At 45.3% G+C, this 23,111-nt stretch overlaps 1 protein-coding gene across 20 annotated transcripts in view; it reads right to left on the reverse strand.

The window, feature by feature from the left end:
- Positions 1-23,111, reverse strand: part of BLTP1 (bridge-like lipid transfer protein family member 1) — a 1,779,540-nt gene that overhangs the window by 642,681 nt on the left and 1,113,748 nt on the right. For 14 of the 20 annotated variants that reach the window (XM_069242454.1, XM_069242515.1, XM_069242506.1 and 11 more), the window contains one exon: positions 17,354-17,410. The exons of the other annotated variants lie outside the window; for them this stretch is intronic. In XM_069242454.1, coding sequence (XP_069098555.1) covers positions 17,354-17,410 — 57 coding nt within the window. The remainder of the gene's footprint in view (positions 1-17,353; positions 17,411-23,111) is intronic. 20 annotated transcript variants of the gene reach the window in all.

Below are 23,111 nucleotides of genomic sequence, written 5' to 3' on the forward strand. Positions count from 1 at the left end.
GCACAGTCCTCCTCCTTTGCTAGCAATCAGGTGCAGTCCATGATGGTGCAGCCTCCCTTTGCCGGTTCCACAGTGCAGAAGGGCAGTTTTTCCTCGGTCCTTCTCCCAATCCAGTCAAGATCAGGTAACCAGGAGTGCCCTACGTAAGCACGGAAAATGCCCTCAGGGCAGGATGTGGTTGTTATCCAATGGGCTAAAATGTTCCCTCCCACCTGATGACCAGTTCTTGCAAAGTGCGGAATCTGGGCATCCCAGGCTGCACCATAATGCCCACTTCCAGTATAGAAGGACAGCTCTCCTGGCATGTGGAGCTCCTTAGCTTAACCCTGAGGTGTGGCTACCAAGGGGGCCCAAATGCCTCTGGAAAACTGGTTTGGCAACTGTTTCCCTTATCCTGTTCCTAGTGCCAGCCTGCCTGTCTGAACAATGGAGCGGCCCCTCTACCAAGCGTTACCCATTTGCCCTTAAAAGGCGGCTTCTCCTTTTAAGCTCGGCTTTTGGACCAGCACCTATGTGGCATCCTGCAGGAGGGAGGTGACATCTGCCAGAGCAGGCTCCTATTATATCCTTTCCTGGGAGTCATTACCACGTCTCCCCAGGAGAGCAGAAAGCTCCCTCTGTGATAGGACCTCGTGGGCAAACAGTATGGGCACCTGTGACTAAAGGCAACAAAGTGACAACTTTGCTAAAGTTGCACACTGCAACTTGTAACATTAGTTTTGATTTGGGAATCCAGCTGGGTTTAATGTAACAAGTGGTTTGATACCTCGGATGACCTACTTTGGTTTCTCTACTCCAGAGTTAGCACAGTTGTGGAGTAAGCGTGTAACTCTGCACTTGCAAATCAGGCAATCAAGTATTTCCATAATAAAAATGAGTTTCCAGTTTTTACAATCAGAACATGTAAGATACATGTTCTGCCTGTGAGATATGCTGCACCCTGCCTTAAGACTCGATAGGCCTGCCAGAGGGGTGACTTACACAAATACCAGGGGAAAGTCTGGCTTTGCCGTTACTTTAAATGGCAACGTCAAGCAAGCAGTTTAAACTGATCTTCAAACCTGCAAATGGCAAGCTGTGAATCTTGTTTTACACGTTTCACATACAGGGTGGCACAACTAGTGCTACAGGCTCTGGGGTGACTATCTAATTTACATGCCCTGGATATTTTGGGCACCATCTGTTTGGAACTTACATGCAAGTTAGCTCAGCCAACTGGGAATGAGCCAAATACGACATATCAGTTTAAGGGCAACACACAGGCACCGAGGACTGGTTAAGAGGCCTCAATGAACTCTCCAAGTAGAATAAACAGCATCAGTCCTAAAACTTGTGGGGGGACCATACAAAAAAGGCATTTCCTTACATCTACTTAGTCAAAGACTAAATGGGTACAGCTAAACAGGCTATCTGGGTAGGGGAGCATGTGACCTGATGAGCCAAGATACTGGACACTATGTGCAATAATCATCCTTGATATCCTGATACATGTTGTCCACCCCTACCCCCTCAAGTGCCTGTACAGCCTCTGGGATTTAACTACAGGGAGTCCACAAACATCCTGGTGCACTGCTCGGGAAGTGGAGGCAGTGCAGCCAGGTCAAGGTTCATGAACCTAACCTCCGGCTCTGCTGATCCTCACTCCAGAGAGTAGTGCCACTGCCACAGAACTCCCTATAGGACCCAACTTCACAGGGCTCACCCAGAGACCTCCCAACATCACCGGACAAACAACACGTAGGAGTGGTGAGACAGAAGGGGTGGTGAGAAGACTCCTGGCCCTATGGCCCCACAGAGTGATGAGCCAGGGCTCCGCCTTTGTTCTAGACAGCCGACCCCACTAATCCACTTGTGCCCTCTCCCACTTGTACGGCGTTTATTCTACTTCAAAGCGCCACACATGAAACAGTTGTGCCCCTGGGCCTTCCAATGGGCCCCTCCACAACTGGTGGTTCGGTGGAGAATCCCCCTGCTAGGGTCTGCCTGGCTCTCCTCCTGGCATCGATTGTGACCACTGCCTAGTTGGGCCTAGCATTATAGGATAACCAGGAGATGCCACATTGCACACAGGCGGAGGTGGTCAGGTGGTGTGGAGTCGCATTTCCCCAAACCCAAGTGGTAGAGGAGGGAGGGAGGGAGAGTACCCTAGCCTGCACATACTCAAACTGATGGCTCCATGAGGCCTACAGAACTTTACGATTTTGCTCCACTGATTAAGCTACTTGTGCCTGAGCAACTGCAGACAAACCACGTCACCATTTGCCTAACCGGGGCATCTACCCCAGGATGCCGTGGCTGGCATTGTTTTCACTCCCTCCTAGTCTGCTCTTGCTGTGGGATGGAGTTGCTGGATCACCCCTAGGTTTGCAGACTAGAGAAAAACCCTAGTTAGTCCAGACTGAGCGCTCTTCCTCTCAGCCATGGACCAGAAGCTTCCCTGCCAATGTCATGGGACAAACATGGGCAGACCTCTGAGCACCACCCCCTCTCTGGGGACGCCAAACAAACTTGACTCAATACTAGATGCTATAAAAAAAATCACTCACAAGCTTCAAAGCTAAAACAGACGTAATCTCTACTGAAGTTACTCTGCTATGAGATGACCTGAGAAAGCTGTCCAATTGGGTGTCATAGACAGAATGCTCCTTACAGGAGCTAGATCCTAAAATGGATGGCTCCAGGAACCACCGGCTAGTGCACACAGAATACATGTGCATGCTGGAGGTAAGAACAGACATCACAGAGGGCCCACCCACAGAAGCAACTTCAGAACAAGGGTTAGGAAAGGGGAGTGGAGGAAGCAGGTCACCTACCTTGAGATATGGGTCAAATCCATCATGCTGCTTCAAACAATAACTCCCTTTTTTCTCAATAGAGCGGGCTCACAGGGTCACTGGACGCCGCCCTCCACTGGGCTCTGTGCCAAGTGCTCTTCTTGCTGAACTCCTACATTACTAAGACTACAATATCATACTAAGAGAGGCGCGATGATTGGTCCTGCTGCAGATCAGCAATCACTAAGTTATGCTCCTTCCCAACTACAATGCAGTAGCCGAGCAGTAACACGCCTCGTTCGGCGGGGTGAAGCGCAAACTGCGCAAATTGGGTCTTAAATACACGTTGTTATTCCTGGCCAAGCTCTGCATCACTATGAAAAATCCATCCCATTTCTTCAAGGACATGAGGGTGCCCCAGGACTGGACAGATTGCTTTTCCCCATCTGTTGCAGTGTTGCCGACAGGGACATAAGGCCAGGGCCCGTGGAAAGGCGGGCAGCCCACTGGCATCTTGGGCCCCTGGGGCACCAAGATATGATTCCTTCTGAAAGACAGGCAAAGTCAATCCAGCCGTCCGAGCTGGCAGCAGCTGCGAAGTTCGACTCCACCCCAGAAGAGCAGGATACCAGTCTGGCAGACTCACCTATCGATGTGGAATCCACATCCCCTTGATTATCAGTGATAGCCTCAGAGCTCCCCCATAAGTCACTCCCCAAACAGCAGATTAACTGATATGACTGCTCTCCCTGCTCCTGAGGTGCCATGCTACATGTACCTTACCTCAAACGAGTCCAAACACCTGTCTGAAATGACCATGGAACCTATCTACATTATTAGAGGTTGGAACTGGGTCATGGACTTCACCACACTCACCATGGCCCATAATGGCTATACCAATGCACAGCGTCTGATCCCCTGGGGTTGTTATTCCTATCCTAACCCAGTGAACCTATTGAAGCGCTTGGATACATACTTGACTAATTTCCCACCACTGCAGCAACTGCTCTAATGCCCATTATCACTGCCCGACCCCCTAAGTAGAGGTTTTCTTCAGTTTTGTTCTTTTTACACAGGATGAAGTTTGCACCCTGTTCTGCCCAGTTTTGGTTTACCCAATTAATTGGGGGCTGATGGGCGGGGTGAAGACCTATACTATTACTAGCAATGTGAACAGGTTGGCAAGTTTGCTCCACTAGCAGATTCTTAAAGAGCGCAGCCACCCATCTAGCAACCCTTCTACTACACTGCAAGGATCGCTACGGATAGGCCTGATATGATAGTCACATGGAATGTCAGGGGGATGCACACAACTAGCAAACACTACTCAGTATACTCCTACTTACAGCTCAGGGGAACCTATGTTGCCATGTTTCAGGAAACACACTCCATGACCCAAGAGGTGCTGCGACTCTAAAAGCGATAGCGGTCAGGTTTACACAACGTCCTTCTCGGTCTACGCTTGGGGTGCTATGGTGTGGATCTGTGCTGGTGTCCCGTTCCACCTTTCTACATTAGCGGTTGGCAAAGAGGGCAGTTATGTAATTCTACACGGTCTTCTGGATGGCTCCCCATGGTGCTTAGCTGCATTCATGCCCCCCACAAGCTTCATTCTGAGCTACACTGTTGCGTCAGTTAGCTCAATGGGCGCAACCTCCCATGACTCCTTTGGTGGAGGAGGACTTCCACAGTGTACTGGATACAACCACTGACAGGTCGTTTTCTCCCCTACTGCAAGCCACTACATCCAAGACCAAACACCTGGTACAATGGTATCAGCACTGCAATCTCCTTAACATTTGGCAAGATAGCAACCCTACTTTCAGGGTATACTTCTTCTACCACCCACATTGCCTCCACATGCACTTTGACAGAATCCTATACTTTGCCTGTCTAAGCCCACATATGAACTATGCTGACTACCTCGGTCACACTATCTCTAACCCCAACCCTCTTCAAGCTTCCTGGACTAGGGCCGCCTGCATCCTTCGGTCCATGTATCATGCCTACAATTGGCGGCCCTGGAGGATGGGGATTTCCACAACACCTTACAGGTCAAGATAGTTGAACACATATCTCAATCAGGGCACTGCTTCCACTTGGCTGATAGAATGGGAGGCGTTTAAGGTGGCCACTGCGTTGGCAAACTGATAGGCGTGAGACAAGTCATTGAGAAGCAGCTAACCAAAGCTGAGAACAGACATCTTCCTTTGGAAAACAAGCAGGAGACCCACAATACTTAATACGACCTGTGAGGAAAAGGGGGGTATTATATGATGGTATGACACACTACCAACCCATTTAGGACCAGTCATGTTTTGTTCCTTAAACCTTTAGTTCAACCGTGGGCAGCTGTAGCTCTGAGCAATCAGGCTTACACAAAGTAAAGAGTATAACGCATTTAAACTATACCAAAACAATGGAAGAAATAGATGAGATACTCAAGAAATCAGACATCAACTTTAAAAAATAGTTTAATTTTTATACAATTTTTGACACAAAAATGAGAAAGATCCACTAGAGGGTTCTGGGATACATAATTTACGGTATAGTAAATTAACACTTTTTACTTAACCACAACCAACCACTGGCAAATTCAACAAGTATGACACAGAGAAACGTTTTAAAAAAGAACTGTATTAAGTATCAGTGCAGTTACTTTAGGAGACCAACTCCAGCAGGGAGCCAGTTAAGGAATACTGCAAGGTCCTCAGAAACATTTAACTTGTCCCAAAATGCAGTCTTGTGCTCTGTTCCAGTGCCAGCAGCTCTTTTCCATTGACTTCTATAGAGTAGTCCTGATGTTGCAAGGGATACAGGATGCTGAAGATGCTCAAGGATGCTGAAGATGCAGCATGATTGATAGAGGTTTTCTTGGGGCTACTTCTTGGTCCACAGGCTTGGTGAAGCAATCCTGGCCACACGGGTCAACGTCACTCCAAGTCCTCTAGAGCTGAGCAGAAGTCCAGTTGCCACTGGTCTACTAGTCGCCCAGGACAGTGGTTTCAGCATTTTTCTTTTTTTTAGTGGTAATTTGCTTTCTGGGCAACCTAGCTCCATTCCGATGGCTCCTGTGAGTTCACCAGATTAGGAGGCAAATTGTGAGCACCAAGTCTTAGTCCCTTGGGTTGCACGACAGTGAGAAGCAGCAATATGGGAATCTAGGCTACAAACTCACCCCAGCAACCTTCAGCTGTTGTGGCAGAACTGCTGAGAACTGGCTATCAGCCACCTGACCCTTGAAGTCTCTTGCTTCAGCTAGGCCCAGGAGTCAAATTCTTCAAAAGAAGGATACATTTAGTACAGTCCCCTTTTGTTTGTTAGCCACCACATACAGCAGGTGCATTCCACGTCGGTGTAGCTTCTATTCGCTGAGTCCTTGGTGCAGAAGGGCATTCTTTTAGACTTCTTTTCCAGTCCAACGAGATTAGAGTTCTTGGTGCCAGCGGTGCCCATTTTATGCTCAGAACATGCCCTCAGGGGAGATGGCAGTCACTAGACAATGGGCAACCAGGTTAACCCCTGCCTGATGACAACTTCCCATGAACTGTGGCATCTAGCTATACCAGAGTTTTCTATTGTGCTCGCTCTCATGATGGCAGAGCCCCTCTCAGCTCACAGAGCTCTCTAGCCCAGCCCAGAGGGGTGGCTAACAAGGCAGCTACATGCCCCTGGAAAACCGGTTTGACAACTGGTTCCCCTTCTCTGTACCTAGTGTCAGCCTGTCTGCCTAAACAACAGAGCAGGCCCTTTCTAAAGTGCTTCCCATTTGCCCTTCAAAGGTGGCTTCTGTTTTTGAAGTTGTTCTTTTGAGCTAACACATGTGGCCTCACCTATGCTGGGTTCTATTGTGTCCTTTCTTGGAAGTCGTTTGCATGTCTCCCCAGGAGGGAAGAAAGCTGTCCAGGGGACTGACGCCATGTACAACAGTGACCAGGCACAGGAGACTTTAGGCAACAAAGTTGCAACTTGTAAAAGATGCACAATGCAAAAAGTTATATTAATTTCGACTTGGGCATCACAGCAGGCTTAATGTAAAGAGTTGTTTGATACCTTACAGTACCACCCTTAGTAGTCCATGTCTGAAGTTATCAAGGCTGACGGTTAGCTTGTAATCCTGCATTCACCAATGGGGCTATTAGCTTTCCCTGTGCTGCGAACAGGAGGACAGGCAGCTGGCCCTTGGATTTCCTTGACTTCGGTTGAGGGTTTTTATTGTGGGAACACGTAAAAGTACATGTACCACTTTCTATTATACAGCACCCTGCCATAGCACGCAATAGGCCTATCCTAGGGGTGATTTACATATATCAAAAAGGGAGGATTGGGCTTTGCCATTACTTTAAATGGCAAAGTTGAGTTAGCAGTTTAAAACTGCCCTTCCAGTCTGCAGTGACAGACTGGGAGACATGTTTTAACAATGTCACATTCAGGATGGCACAAGCAGTGCTGCAGTCACTGGGATGACTAACTTACAGGCCCTTGTTACCATATACTAGTGACTTAAGTTTATGCCAATTGGGTATGAGCCTATCAAACATACACATTTTGAGGTCAGAGCACTGGCACCGATGTCTGTCAATCTCCGAGCACAAAAACCAGCTGCATCAGTCCACAACTTTGGTGGTGACCATACAAAAAGAGCCATTTACTTACACTGCCCCCTAGCGCCAACTCGCACAAGACATACAGAACTAATCGAACTATGAGGCACATAGGGTGCCCACACACACGGAGGCAGATGAAGAGGGGGGGGTCGTCTCTTGGCCTAGCTGGTACGACAGGACTATGCTTGACCAACCACTTTCATCAAAGCTAGTCCAGACACACCACATGCAATACAAATACATAATAACTTTACATGTTATTGTCAAAGACTTTGAAACTCACCACATACACCCAAGATGTCAAATATCTAGATAGTATCACCATCCCACCCATAACACTAGCGCAGAGGCAGGAGCTCTAGGCACCCATCACCTAGCAGTGATCAAGGAAGCTTTTCGCTCAGAAGCGGCTGGCAAAATTCCGGGCCCCCTTTTGAGTTTTACTGCACTTACGTTTTATCTCGGAAACTTGAAGCACTATCCAGGGCGCGGGGCGGTCTCTCTCTCTCTTGTCTCTCTTTTCTCTCTCCCTTCTCTCTCTTCTCTCCCTCTCTCTCTCGCTCTCTCTTCTCTCTCTCTCTCTCTCTCTCTCTCTCTGGCATTACTAGTCTCTATTTCTAAAGACAGAGGAGACGACACAGCTGTGCTTCTACTGACAGGAAGCAATTTTCAATACATATTATAAGATCCTGGGCAAGGCTACCGCGGTTGCCCCTCTTAGTTCATCCCGACCAAAACGGGTTTATCCTGGGCTGCAGCACATCCTTAAAGTTATGTCCGCTCTTCCTAATTCTGGAGTTTGCCCCTTTAGATCTTCCAGGGGCAGCCTATTTGGTGTTGGACCATGAGAAGGTTTTTCTGCTTGAAGTGCTCTACTGCCTGGGATTAAGGGTTTGGATAGTAAACCTTATTTGACTCCATTATACAAATCCTTCAGCACGTGCTCGCACATGCTGCCATATATAACATTTTGCCCTCTTACATAGAAGCACCAGCCAGGGGTGCCCTCTACCCTTACCTTAATACTTAAACATGGGTCATTTATTAATGTACAATGCTCTAAACCCACACACTACGCAGAGAATGCAGATAAGAGCAGCTGAGTTTCCCTCCCACCACACTGCTGCTGCACTAGCCGGCACCTCATTAAATGGCTCTTTGGCACCCTACAGACCCACATGCAAACTGTTTTAGACTTGTTGCGGGCTAAGTGGGAAATGGATCTTGCTTAAGTGCTTAATGACACCGACTGAAAGGGAGGCCTCTCTCACCCTCACAGTCTACAGAAATAATCATCTAAAAATCATACAATTCTACAACCTTCACAGGGCTTACCTGACTCAAGGGAAGATCAACAACTTTTTTTCCAGGAGCTGAGACGGTCTGTCTCCGTGGACATCTACTGGGTGCTGATTTCCAACACATGCTCTGGACATGCCCTACGCTTGCTGATTTCTGGGCACAGTTACCAAACACTTACAGGCACTTTTGAGATATGTCAATTTGGGTTTCTGGGGTGTTGTGACCCTTGGTAATTTTAAATGCCCAAAATACTGAACAGGCATACCCCTGCTTTCTAGACTTAGCAATCATCTTAATCATTAGATTTATGGCGAGTCTTTGGAAGGCAGCAATACCCCCATTAGTGGTTACATGGGGACGATATATTCTTTCTTGGGCAGAGGCTGATAGCACCCTCCTTTGCGGCAAAGAAGCAAAAGCTCTCAGGAAATACCCCCTGTTGCTGAGTGGGGACAAGCTCACTAAGGCCTTTCTCGTACAGTTCAAGGACGACACTTTACCCCCCAATAGACATGTGCTGGCAAGCCCTAAACACTGCGTTGACCGATTACCAACATGACCTGAAATGACTGATGTTCCATCTTCTGTGGTAGTCTCGTATATTCTATTTCCTCATGTGCCTTTTACCCTACACCCTCAAAAATTGGCCTTTCCGCCATCCTTTTTTCATTTTTTTATGCTCTGCTTTCTCAACCATCAAAGAAACTGCCATGCCAGCCACTGAGAACCCACTATTGGAGCCCAGATATAGCTCACCAATGCTCCCCAGACCCTTTCCGAACCTGCAGCACGCTCCTTCTACCACTTTTTACTCCAAGCGCCACCCCCCATGCTATTACCATTTCTGTCAAGTTTTTCCCTGACGTTTTATATTTCATGTTACTTTAGTACTACTCCTCAAGAACAGCCGTGCAGTGCTAGAGAGGGAAAATACATAGATCAGCAATAAACACTGGCGCTGCTATGCTTCACCATATCTCATGTTCTGTAAGCACCTGCATTACTTGTAAGATCCCTTTCTTTCAAGCCGTAACTGCAAGTGTTATGGAGCTATGCAATTGTCAAATGCAAAAGACAAAATAAATACAATTGAATAAAAAATAGGCTAGCCCGCAATCCAAGGCAAAGCACAATGCCACGCGTAGAAATCAGTCTTATTTTCGTGGTCATGTGCATGCTCTTGCATGTGAACCAGTACACAGCACAGGACTAACATTTGAGCATATCCACTGAACTTACGATGCCGAACTAAGACAACAAAATGGTGATGGATGGAATGCTTGCATCAATTTCAGTAAACAGTAATTACTCGAGTCTCATTCCAGGACATCATTTTTTGTCTACAACACTACACTAGATCAGTGGTTCCCAACCTTTTGACGTCTGTGGACCCCCACTTTATCGGTACTGGAACCCGGGGAACCCCACTGAACCATTATTGGAATCCAGGGACCCCCCCCAATGAGTCATTACTGAAAGCTGGGTACCTAATCTGTTAATAATATTAAATTCTCTAAGCAGTCGCGGACCCCCTGAGAAGGCTTCACGGACCCGCAGGTTGGGAACCACTGCGCTAGACAGTTTACAGGGACAGTTTCTATTGATGCAGGACCAAGACTGATTTGCATATAGTTAGTCTCTGTCTAGAATGGCACAGTGAGTGACAAAAATGTAAACTGAATGTAGCCCTAAGTGAACACCAGTGGCTAAGGTTAATTCAAGCATTCCTTCCATTACTTTCATTGTTGTATGTGTTCTAGTGAGTGAACACTTTATAATTCCAGTGTCTTCGATAAACTTATACTCTGAATCTACATGACTCCTGTAGATCCTCAAAAGCGGGAAAGCAAAAGTAGATGTGCATTAGGTACCGGATCACCAGAGTTTAACCGAAAGATGTGCCTCACTGGAAAATAGCTGCAGTGACAATGAATGTTTTGGATGCTCCAGTGTGTGAGCTAGGACATGCCCAAATCCAAAACATCTGGTTTGAAAGCACATGCCAATAGAGTGAAAAGGCTGAAGGGGGAAGTGGATAATAATAATTATCTCTGTTTTTGAAGGACAAGTTACCTTCGGTAACACCTCATCTGATACACTACATCTAGCTGCAGATTCCTATCCCTTGAAATCACCCCAGGCATCAGACTGGATGCAGAAGATTTTACAAGAGCAGTACAGCTACGCGCCGGTAGGTGGCACTTATTGGCTCCACGTCCGTCATCATAGGCGTCTGGACCAGAAATGATGTTACGGTTTCTATATAGGCACCACCCAGGTGCTCCAACGTCAGTTTCTTTTCACAACTTTCCACGCCAGAAGTGAAAAGCCATGAAGAACACTGCCCACTGGTGTGTCAAAACAAGGGCCCTGAAAGGGAAGTTACTTCCTCTAGAAATCCGTTCACAGAGCAGGGAGGATGGTGGGTAGGTAAGGAATCTGCAGCAAGATATAGGGCCTGATTTTGAGTTTGGCGCATGTGGTTACTCCGTCACTAACATGACGGATATCCCATCCGCTGTATTACGATTCTATTATATACTGTGGACATCATAATATGGCAGACGGGATATCTGTCACGTTTGTGGCGGAGTAACCCGTCTAACAAACTCAAAATCACGCCCATAGCCTCTACCAGATAAGGCGTTACTGAAGGTAAGTAACTTGTTCATTTGCTAGAGACTTCTAGCTGCAGACTCCTTACCTTTGAAAATAAATCGCTAGGGCTCGCTTAGCCAAAAGAGCAGCAACTTCCAAGCGGAGGAGGGATAAATGATCCTCTATCATCCGGTCTTAAGATGGTGGCATGGATGGAGGGGTAGTCTCAAAGGGAAGGGAGTAGACCCTTTGGACGATCTGCAAAGCCCACCTATCTGAAGTAATGGATTGCCAGTGGGGGAGGATTATTGGCGAATCGTGCTTCCAAACGGGCATCCATGGTGATGGACAGGCAGACTAGGAGGGTTTAGAGGCTGCTGCGGAGGGGGGCGGGCTGACCGGCGGACTCACCAGACTGTTGGTCATCTAATTTGCAACCTTTTTAGAACCCTAAGGTCCACCCCACAAAACAGGGAGATGGGAGGCCAGTAAGGAATGTGCGATTAGATAGAGTGTCCACTGGAAATTTTTTACCTAAGGTAAGTAACCTTCTCTTGTGATGGATTTTTCTAACTTTAGGTTTCTCACTTGTTGAATTGATACCGAAGTAGCACCTCGCAAAGCTGTAGGGTCTGGGAACTGACCCTAAGCCATATCCTGTAGGACCGAGCATGCAAATAGACCTCCCTGTGGAACTGACTGTAGAGGTGATAATTCCTGGTGAAGGTGCGGACACCCATGTAGCAGCGTGGCAATGCCAAACATTAATATACCTTACTACCCAGCCCCACACATGGCTGCCTGGGCTCTAGTAGAATGAGGCCAAAGGTCCTCAGGAGGCTACTTTGTGGCAAGGGCATAGTATGCTCCTAGGCACAGGACAATCTACCTGGATAAGGTTAGCTTCTGAACCGCTTTTTGCTTCTTAGCACTGGCAGAGACAATAAAAAGTAGATCATTCACCAGAAGCTCCTATGTATAACTACAGCTCTTTTTGGGTCTAAATGGTGAATTCTTTCCTCCTTCTTAGAGGGGTGCGGCAGAGCAAAAAAGCTAGGGAGAGTGACAGACTGTCCCAGCTGGAATGAGACACCACTTCCTGCAAGAAGAAAGCAAGAGTTTGCAGCCCCAACATGTCCGGAAAGAAGGTAGCTTAGAGCGATTGTACAGACTGCACCTGCAGATTAAGGATATGGAGTGCAGAAGTAACTCCAATGAGGTATAAGGTCTTAATCGTCAGCAATCTCAAAAAGTAGCTGTGCATAAGCTCTAAAGGCTTTCACATCAAGATTGTGATGATCAAATTAGGATCCCATTGAGGCACAACAAAGGGTGCAAGAGTGAACATCTATGTAAGCCTTTTATAGAAATTCATCACAACTGGTGAATTCAATATCAAAGTTTGGCCATAGAAACACTGAAAGGCAGATGAGTAACCTTGCGAAAAAGGCCCACTGTAAAAACTTGCTGGACCAAAGATACTACAAACATCAGACAGTATGATCTGAAGAGGATAAAGTTGACTGGCTCCACATTAGGCCATAGAGGTGCCTAATGACCTAGATAATGAGATTCAGTAGCTTAACATATACCTACAAAATTAAAATCCACTACTTCTGCAGGCAGATCAAATCTGTTCATCTGGTGCTGCTCAATCTCCACCAACTGAGGTGTCAGTTGTGGAGGTTTGGGTGTAGGACCCTGCCCTGTTGCAGAGGACAGGAGGTCCATTTAAAGAAGTAGATGGACTGGAGAGCAAACACACAGGCTCAGCAAGCCAGAACACACACACACCTGGCAAAATCCATGGCTATTACCCTGACCTGTACACAGTCTTTCATGATCTTCTTACGAACCTGGGGCAGTAGTGGAAAGGAGTACATAAGACTAGCATCTCACTGCAGACAGAAAGCATCTCCCAGGGAACACTGAAACAGAAACTCCAATGTGCAGTAATCACAACACTGTGCAGTCTAAACAATGGTGAAAATATCCAGCCATGGTCCACCTCAACAGGTGAAGAAACCTTAAACCACCTCCAGATGAAGGCACCATTAATGGTCCACTGGATAATGCCTGCTCAGCTTGCCCTCCTTGGCACTCAGCAAGCCTGCCAAATAACTGGCTTTCGAGCCACCTCCAGTTGCAGGGCTTCCTTACACAGGGCACACAACACCACACTGACTTGTTTATTGCAGTAACACTTGACAGTTGATTTGTCTGTCAGGACCTGAAACAGTTTTCCCATGATGAATATGAGGAAGGCCTTCAAAGCCAGATGAATGCAGAAAGCTACAGAAGGTAGATTTGGCATCTCTGCTCAAAAGCCCCTACTCTCCTACTTTCTAAGGTGACCACCTCAAACTAGAGACAATGCATTCATTATTGATGTGACTCCGAACTTGTCCTTCCAAAGAAAGGTGTTCAGAAGCCAAAGGTATAGCGTCGGCCTGAGTCCTCCGTCTTTTTTTGAGCACTAAAACAATATCAATAGTACCAACTGCTGCCCCCCTCTGCCTCTTCAATGCTCTCTATGTCCTCTTTGACCAGCAGACATTTGACTTCCTGGGGCAGAATGGAGGCTGAAGACTAAACAAAGACAGTAGGAACAGGAGGGGGAATAGATAAAATGAGGGCTAACTCATGCTGGACATCCTGCAGGATCCATTGGTCTGAGGATAAATGCACTCCAGTCGGTTAGAGAAAACCATATTCTGTTCCCAATCGGACGCATATGACCTTTGAAGAGGAAATCAGAACAGTTGACTGCAGTCGTGGGCGGCAGAGAGGAGGAAAGAGCCTAGTGCGCATGTATGTTTGGCCGGGCCGAGACGGCTGGCCAAACATACATGCGCACTGAGAGGGAGTGCTGGGCGCTCACCCCCTCTGTCATGCCCATGTCCCCGCCCCTTTTACAGTTAAAACATAATAAGCGGTTTATTATGTTTTTACTGTAAAAGGTTTGCAGCTGCTGCTGTCGGGGAGGGTCGGGGTGGGGAGCGGGGGGTGACGCTCCTCTGCCATAGTGGAGGAGCCACCCCTGCTTATACTACCGTGACCTCTCGAGTCAGAAAAGGGCTGTGCTGACTGCGGTATGGGAAGCAAGGACTACAGACTGCTTCTAGTTATAAGAAAGCTGCCTGGAGTATCATCTACCCTTTCAGCACTGCTGGTAGAATTGATGAGCCAGGGATTGCAAACCCTGAGAGTAGGCCACAGCACGGCTGATGGTGAAGGGGAGAAATAGTCAATTTTTCCATCAAAGAACCTCGAACCATCAAATGGTACATCAATAAGGGATGCAGAAATGGCCATAAAAAACACCTGAGGCACACATCAAGGCACAGCACCCAATCACAACACTGCTGACAGTGGCACAAACTATACAGTCTGTTGTGCCAAGAGCAGATACTAACACATCAACCAGATATTAACACATACTTCGCCAGGTTACCTCTAATACTCTGAGCAAAAACATTCCTGAATTCATCACAAATGGTTGGTAAGTTCTTGATAACCATATCCCAAAAGTCATGTGCATAGCATCCCAGTGGGCAGACTGCGTTCAGGGACCTCAAAGTCAAAGTAGTGGGGGGGGAAATATTTTTCCAAATGTGTGAATGTGCTTCAATTCACTGATTTCCATCGCAGCAGGGAATGTGTTTGGGTACTATGCGCTGGTGCAAGCTTGAACCACTATGCCTTCGGGAGTCGAGTGCTAGATCAAAAAAGCCAGGTCCCAAAGGGACTCAGACACCAAACCTCCCAATGACCTCCTAGGGGAGTCTAACACAGTTTAGACTAGGTTGCCATCTGGTAAGGACTGTATAAAAGGCAGTAACAGCTCAAAGTAGAAGGCTAAGGCTGCAAGATTAGGCTTAGTATCGCTAATGAAGGGCCAGGACTTCTGCAGTTCTGCTGACTGCTATTTCATCATCCTTGTCATGTGGAACATTCTGAAGACCTTGAACAGCATCCAAATCCTAATTTTAAAAGGCTGCCAGCCTACAATAGTAATGGTGTCTAGGGAGAGGCTGGGTATCCTCCAAAGATGGGGCCTGCACCTTTGTAATCTCGTAATGAGGCAAGCTTTGAGGGAGCTGACGTTAGCTCTGGCATTGAACCAGGCATTGCGGTAAGATCCAGAGTAGGCATTACTGGAGTTGAAGCTGCTCTCAGAGCAGGAGAAACAGATGAGACATCCCGTGCAGGAGAGGAGGCATGAACCCACACTTGTAGAGGACCAACAGGGTGGCTCCCACAGGGGCCTGCTCTCCCAGGATACTGAGGGTTTCCTTAAAGCTCCATGGGGGCACTGAAGAGGGAGCAAGCAGCATGCAGAAAAGTTGCAGCATGCCCTCTCTGAATGCCTCTATCTACTGCATAGTTGGCAACGGCCAAATACTAGGCATGCTGGGATCGACCTATGAGCAGGCTCTAAGCCAGACGATGAAGGTAGAGTTGAAACCGTTGTGTGCTGACTGTATGACTTGTCTTCAGAGTGGAAGTAACAGGACACAAATTACTCCCACTTAAACTGCTTGCTTCTAAGGTGGGACTTGTCCCTCAACATGGTGTTCGACCTACTCGAGGATGGTGACAGAGTGGGACCTGGAATTGTCACAAATTTGGGCTGACAACCTGAAGCGGGTATACTTTTGTAGCACAAAGTACACCATTTCTTGTCCTCACCAACGTACAGTTTTGCTTCCCATTCCCGATGGCCTCTGAATGCATCAGGGAGCACTTGCTGTAGGACTTCAAGTAAAAGTCAAAAGCTAGACACTGCTGATCAGCATCCTGTGTATCCATCCCCAACATCTAGTTCCTGCAGTAATGGCATGCTCTACATCTATGGTTTTCAGGGGCAACATTCTCCCTAGCACAATGTGTAGAAATAAAAAAAATCAAATCTGTCAGAAGTTAAGAGAGGAGCTCGGAATCACTGTCAAATGGGACAGAAAGAAAGTAACGGACGTCAGCACACAGGGGTGGCACCTATTTGAGGCGCTGAGCTGTCAATTCTGCAGGTGATGTGAGGATGATGCTGAGTCCAATAGTGCCACCTGCGGGTGTGCAACATCAATCACTATGAAAACTTATGGATCCAGTCTAGCGCCTCTGGGAAATTTGAAATCTGAGGAATCTGTGATTATAAGAATCAATTATAATCATGATGAATTGTTGCAGCATTTATATTCCATAACTAGAGCCCAACATAATATACAAATAAATATAATCAGGGCACTGTGCAAAGTGCAAGGTTTTAAGCCATACCAATGGGTTAATAGATGAATCATACATGATGTTCAGTGTAAAATAGTAAGATCTTTTAAGTACGATGAATACTGGACACAACTTAAAAAACTTACGTCGTTAAAAAAAACACAACCAAATCAAAAAAGATAAAACTATCACCATGAAGGTTAGAGAAAAATAAGAAATAATTACAACTTCAGAGAAAACGAAAAAGTAATGAAGGGTTCAGTAGTTTGAAGTGTGGGTGTTTGTTGCTGCAAATGGTCTGTGTACAAGCATTTGATATGGGAAATTTATCTTTTTAAAGTACGTGGCTGAGACTTCTGTTGAGAAAAGATAAGTCAAAGTGTTAGTATTAGTAAAGAAAACACAGTAAACATAAAAAAATAACATGCTCTTTCAAAAAAACATCTTGAATATTCATGAAACTAAAAAGTCCATATCACTGCTTGTATTAGAAAATGAATCCACTTCAAAGTAAAGTGAAATTCATTAAAACAGAGCTGCATTCAACAGTGGTAAAATCACTGATATTGTAATCACAAGTTGGGCAATTACAAATTATTGTGGAATTCAGAATGTGGACACTATGAGAGTGCTGTGATTGGTATGTGAAAATGGAGCCCCCGCAACAATTGTTAGGAACATCTAAATGTAATTAACTTCACAATCTTATCAATTATATACTTTACGTATCTGTTGACTATTAGCTACTGGGTGTTATAAGTCTAATTAAGTCCTAGACAAATAATTGTAAGAATAGAAGTAATAGGTCATGATTTCCTCATAACGGTAACTGTATTGTACTGTAACCTTGGAATCTTCTTCAGAGTCTAGACATCCATTTTTGTTCTCTGGCACACCTCTGACCTTGAAGATAAGATGTTTTAAGAGCAATTACTACTTACACTTTGATTCAATCAACACAGTTTGTCATGATTATCAACATTAAAACAAATTTTCAGTATATATGAAAAGGATGAGAGCAACAGTTTCAACAAACTAGGGTGTGTAACAGGGTTCAAGAAGGTGACTGCACAATTTCATATGCAGGAAATAATTATTAATTTATTAGGTAAGCAAATCACACAATATAAGGAGAACTGTTACTCTCACCCCATCCACACTGCCAGGATAGGTGCAATTTCTTAACACATTAAGTACAATACTTAAATAAACTATCGCTCTTAAATTAGCAGATTCGATTTAAGCATCCCCTGGACTTTTACATTTTATTAACAAGCAACAACAAAGCCAACAGCTTGTTTCTTTTAAAGTGAAAAGCTATCAAGTAGTGAGCCAAGGAAGGAGGAACATTTTTTTCGAATTCATGGAGGAGTAAAGGTTTAGTTGTTTGAATATCATTTCAATTAAATTAAAAGTCGATATAGACCTTGAAATGGGAGCCATCAGTCTGACTGCATAGGGATCTGGTACATACAGTGGTAATTGCAGAAACTTTAATCACCCCAGCAATTAGGACATTCTCTGACTGAACAAGAACCAGCTGCGTGCAGCAGGGATTAGAGACTTCACCCTTGCCACCACAGGACCACACAAAACTGGAAACCACTGTGGTACAGTCAGCACTTTAGACAATCACCTTTTCACATTATGACCCAAACACACACATTCTGATTGTCTATTAAAAACCAGCCCCAGCAAGTGCAGGAACAATCCCTTGACGTAATAAGAACTACTGCTTTTCAGAGGGAACTATAGGCAAAATCACTCTCTTCTCTTCTACACCAGCCATCCTCATACAAGGTATGGGCAGTTCAGCTCTAATAGCTGCCCTCGGAGTTTTCCTGGGCTTGAAATCTACAGGTGCAAATAGTGCGGAATGCACTAGTTGCTGTCCACTTCTCCATAGCGTCTATACTAAAAGGTCCGAAAACCACCTACAGACTGTGAGCGGTCCATTATATATGGGTCCAGTGCAGGCTAGAAAAATAAGTAGACATTGGAGGACCAGCCACAGGCAGTGGAGAACAGACAGCCATGGAGGAGTAGACACTGGAGCATCATGTGGGGATAATTATTAGAATCCTATTGCAAAGGAAGGCCCTTAAAGGAATCTGCAGCTAGAAGTAACCCTCAGCAGAAGTTACTCACTCTTTCGGGTGGATACTCTATTTTGTTTTAGTTTAATATGTTTACTGAACTAAAAGCCAAAGAGGAGAAAAAATATAAGTATGCCCATCTATAACCATATTTAATTAAATAAAATATTTTACTGCAGATTCCTCACTACCCTCCCAACTTACCTCATTTTAACATCAAATAATATCCCAAGTTAGAGTTCAGCACACTATCACCAATAAGTGTTTAATGCTTCACACCTGAGGGTGTGGGACAAGAAAAGATAAGAAAAACTGATCTGGATCCAGTCTGGCACCTAGGGGGATACTCACCAATGAAAAATTAACTTAGAAATGTAGTTTCTTTAAGGCCCACCACATTAACACATAGTGCATCTCCACCATTAACATTTGGATTTGGCTTACTGCCCAATGCAGGGATGTTCTGGCCTGCGTACTGTGCAAGTGCCCTTCAGTGGCACTTCCCTTCACATATTACTGATATATAAATTATTCTTCAAGAGAATTACTAACATTCTTAATGAACTTCCTCAACCATTTCAATCTGTTTTGCTCACTGACCGATCTTAAACAATTATTTTTCTTTCCTTGTAGTACATCCAGGTTTTGCATTGCTTTAGGGGCACACGCTGGTGCATTCTTTAGGTACAGCCTACATGCATGTTAGTACACATTAGGCACCTGTAAACATTTTCTTTATAAAATTGCACAGTCATATGAAAGAGACAGATTTTGCAGTCTTGCATGGCTCCCTGTTACTGGTTGAAGTCATTCTTATCAGTCCATATGCAAGACATATCCACCAATTGTACCCATGCCACCAGCCCTTCTGCTCTCTCTGTCACTGCATCCCCAGCTCTGCAATACAGGAGGAAGTAGAAGAGGAGGAAATGCAAGAAGAGAAAGCAGAGGTAACAGGAGGTAGAGAAGACAAAGAAGGAGGAAGCAGAGGCGGATGAGCCTGGTAGCTTCCCAGTTGGTGGCTGTAATTCATTTCATATGTTGGGCCTCAGTGGCACCATAGTGACAACACCAGGCTTAATGCCATTCTCTCTCCCCACCATTAGCTTATTCGCACATTCACACACTCACACACTCACTCAATTACAGGCGTAGATTTTGCAATCACCAAAAAACATTTACTTCATGCAGCTACGGGCATAGATTTTGCCTTTCACTCATGCAACTCCAGGCGTAAAGTTTGCAATCCCCAAAAAACTTTCACTTAACCCATTTGGTGCGCATGACGGAACAATTCTGTCACGTGCACCAGCGTGCCTGTGCTGAGGACTGAACAATTCCTTCCTCATCACATGAGTGCCAAATCCTTCTGCTGCTTACAGCTTCCCCAGGCCCCTAGGCTGTTTTTGGTTTTCAGTGAAATGACATTATTTCATTGAAAACGAACGTGAAATGAGCTGATCGGCTCATTTCACTTTGACTGTCGCTGTCTCAGTGCTCAGGGGGCTATCTCAGTCCCCTGAGCAATGAGACAGACGGTAGAGGTACAATTGGAAAGGGGAAATACTCCCCTTTCCAAAGGTACCCTTTTTCTAGTGAATCAATGTTTGGGGATCACCGCAGAAAGCTGATCTCCAAGCAGGGATCCCTCCACTAGGCACCAGGGAGGGGTGAGCATCCCCTTTGGCAAGGGCTTTTGCTCCTGTCACATTTCCTGACCCATAATCTTTCTGCTCCCCCCCAGAGGGCACATGGGGGCGATAGCCTCCAATATGTCCCCTGAGGGGACAGAAAGCCTATTAGGCACTAGGGACTATTTTATTTTTATTACATAGGGTGGGGGCTGCCCAAAATGGACATGCCAATACCCCCGTCCCAAACACTATTAACAGTCTTTCTGCCTCCTGCTGGGAGGCAGATGGGGGTTATTATCCCTGATCACCCCCCGGTGGGAAGAAAGCCCACTAGACACCAGGGATTTTTTTATTTTAATAAAAGAGGAGTGGGGGCACAAATGGGCCTAGTGCCAGTGACAGGAACAGATCCAACCAATGTCAATAGGATTCCCTATGCAGGGGCTCCCATTGTCCTTGGTTTGGTAAGTTCCTATCACTGGCACTAGGCCCAGTCACACAAGTGGTGCAGCATTTGTATCAGCACAAGTAGGCCAATGCTGGGTGGTAGGAATCTTGTGGATTCCTGCGGATTGCAGAAGTTGCCATCACAGAAATGTTATGAAAATGTGTGATTTCAAGCAAAGATTGAGGTTTGCATGGCATTATGGGTCACAAAAAAAAAAAAAACTTCACGGGATCCATGCAAGTCACCCCCCTGACGGATTTCCCTAGATATCTAGTTTTTAAAAATGTACAGGTTTGCTAGGTTTCCCAGGTGCCAGCTGAGGTAGGGCCCAAACACCTCAGCTACTCACTTTACAAAAAACAGATCAGTTTTCAGGGAAACATGTGATGTATCCATGTTGTGTTTTGTGCCATTTCCTATCGCGGGCACTAGGGCCTAACCACACAAGTGAAGTACCATTTTGATCAGAAGACTTAGGAAAATGGTGGGTGGAAAGATGTTCTGTATAGATTCCAGAACTTTCCATCACAGAAATGTGAGGAAAACGTGTTTTTAAGTCACATTTTGAGGTTTGCAAGGGATTCTGCGTAAAACAACCCAGTGAAAGGAACACAAGTCACACCACCCTGGATGGCCCTGCGTGTCTAGCTTTACAAAATTTATAGATTGGCTAAGTTTTCCTAGGTGCCAGCTGAGTTTGGGCCCAAACACCACAGCTACCCACTTTGCAATAAAACGGGTCAGTTTTGTGTTGAAAAATCTGATGTATCCATTTGGCGTTTTGGGCCATTTCCTGTCGTGGGCACCAGGCCTATCCACACAAGCGAGGTACCATTTTATTGGGAAACCTAAGGGAACAAAGGATGGTAGAACAAGTGTTACTATCAATTGTATTTCTCTGCATTTAAATCTTCCAAATTTAAGACCATGTGTAAGAAAGAAGTAATTTTGAGAAATTCCCTCTAATTTACATGCTAGTACGGGTACCCACAAATTCAGAGATGTACAAATAATCCCTGCTTCTAAACTGCATATCTTATGCCCATTTCAGAAATACATTGGTTTCCTTGATACCTATTTTTCACTATTTATATTTTACCATGTGTATTGCTGTATACTTGGTACACAATCAAAAACCATTGCAAGGTGCAGCTCAGTTATTGGATTTGGGTAAGTCGGTTGTTGGTGAACCTACAAGCCCTGTATATCCCTGCAACCAGAAGAGCCCAGCGGACATAACAGTATATTGCTTTTGAAGTCTGCCTCAATTAGAAAAAGTTACAGGTGAAAACAGTCACAAAGGCTGTTTTTTTCCAACTCAATTTCAATATTGTTTTTGTTTCAACTGTTGCTTTCTATAGGAAAACCTTGATGGATCTACACAAATGACCCCTTGCTGAAATTAGAGTTTTGTCTACTCTTCAGAAATATGTAGTTATCCGGGATCAACCATTGGTTTAACATCAATTTCTGCCACTAACTGGAAGGAGGTTGAAAGCAGAAAAAATAAGAAAATGGACAATGTCCCAGTAAAATGCCAAAAATGTGTTTTTCTGATTCAAGTCTGCCTGTTCCTGAAAGCTGGGAAGATGGTGATTTTAGCACCGAAAACCTTTTGTTGTTGATGTTTGCAGGGAAAAAAACAGATACTTTCTTCTGCTGCACTTTTTCCCCAAAACCTCAAAATGTTAGCTATATTTTGCCCATTTTGTTGGTCCCCTCCGGGGGAATCCACAAACCCTGGGTACCTTTGGAATCCACAGGGATGTTGGGGGAAAAAAGGACACAAATTTGGTGTGGATAGCTTATGTGGACAAAACGTTATGGGGGCCTAAGAGTGAACTCCCCTAGATAGCCAAAAACAGGCTTGGCACAGGGTGGAAAAAGACCTAGCAGTGAAGAGGTTAAAATAAAGCAGACCTTCTGGCTATGCCCTTGCTTGTTGCTAGCTTCTTATCAATGAAGAGGAAATGATGACACATTGATCTAATTTCAGGTTTAAATAAACCCTTTCCCAAATGTTTTCTCCAGACCAAAACAAAATACTGACCTTCAAGGGTAGAGATTTGATATGGTTCAATGGAGTCGAACAAATAAAAATAAGTGTCAGTGAGAAAACAGAGTCTTAATGCCTGTGCTATGAACAAAGGTTACTTTTGGGGACTACCAGGATCAAAACTAAAATATATCCTTTTGTCAGCTTCTGACAAAAGCCTGGTTAGGTAAAGAGGTGATGCAAAAGAGCAAACACAATTGGCATCATCTCTGTAAAGACTTGAGGAGCTGTGGTGAGGCAAAGTATAGAGATGTAATCTGGGAATAAAGATCTCCAACAATGAACTTCAGGTACTTCCTGTTTTTTGGTAATAGGAATGTGATACTAGGTATCCTGGCAGTCTCAAAAGACAAACCAGTCCTGTTCATTG

This window comes from Pleurodeles waltl, chromosome 1_2, assembly GCF_031143425.1.
Source record: "Pleurodeles waltl isolate 20211129_DDA chromosome 1_2, aPleWal1.hap1.20221129, whole genome shotgun sequence".
NCBI lineage: Eukaryota > Metazoa > Chordata > Amphibia > Caudata > Salamandridae > Pleurodeles > Pleurodeles waltl.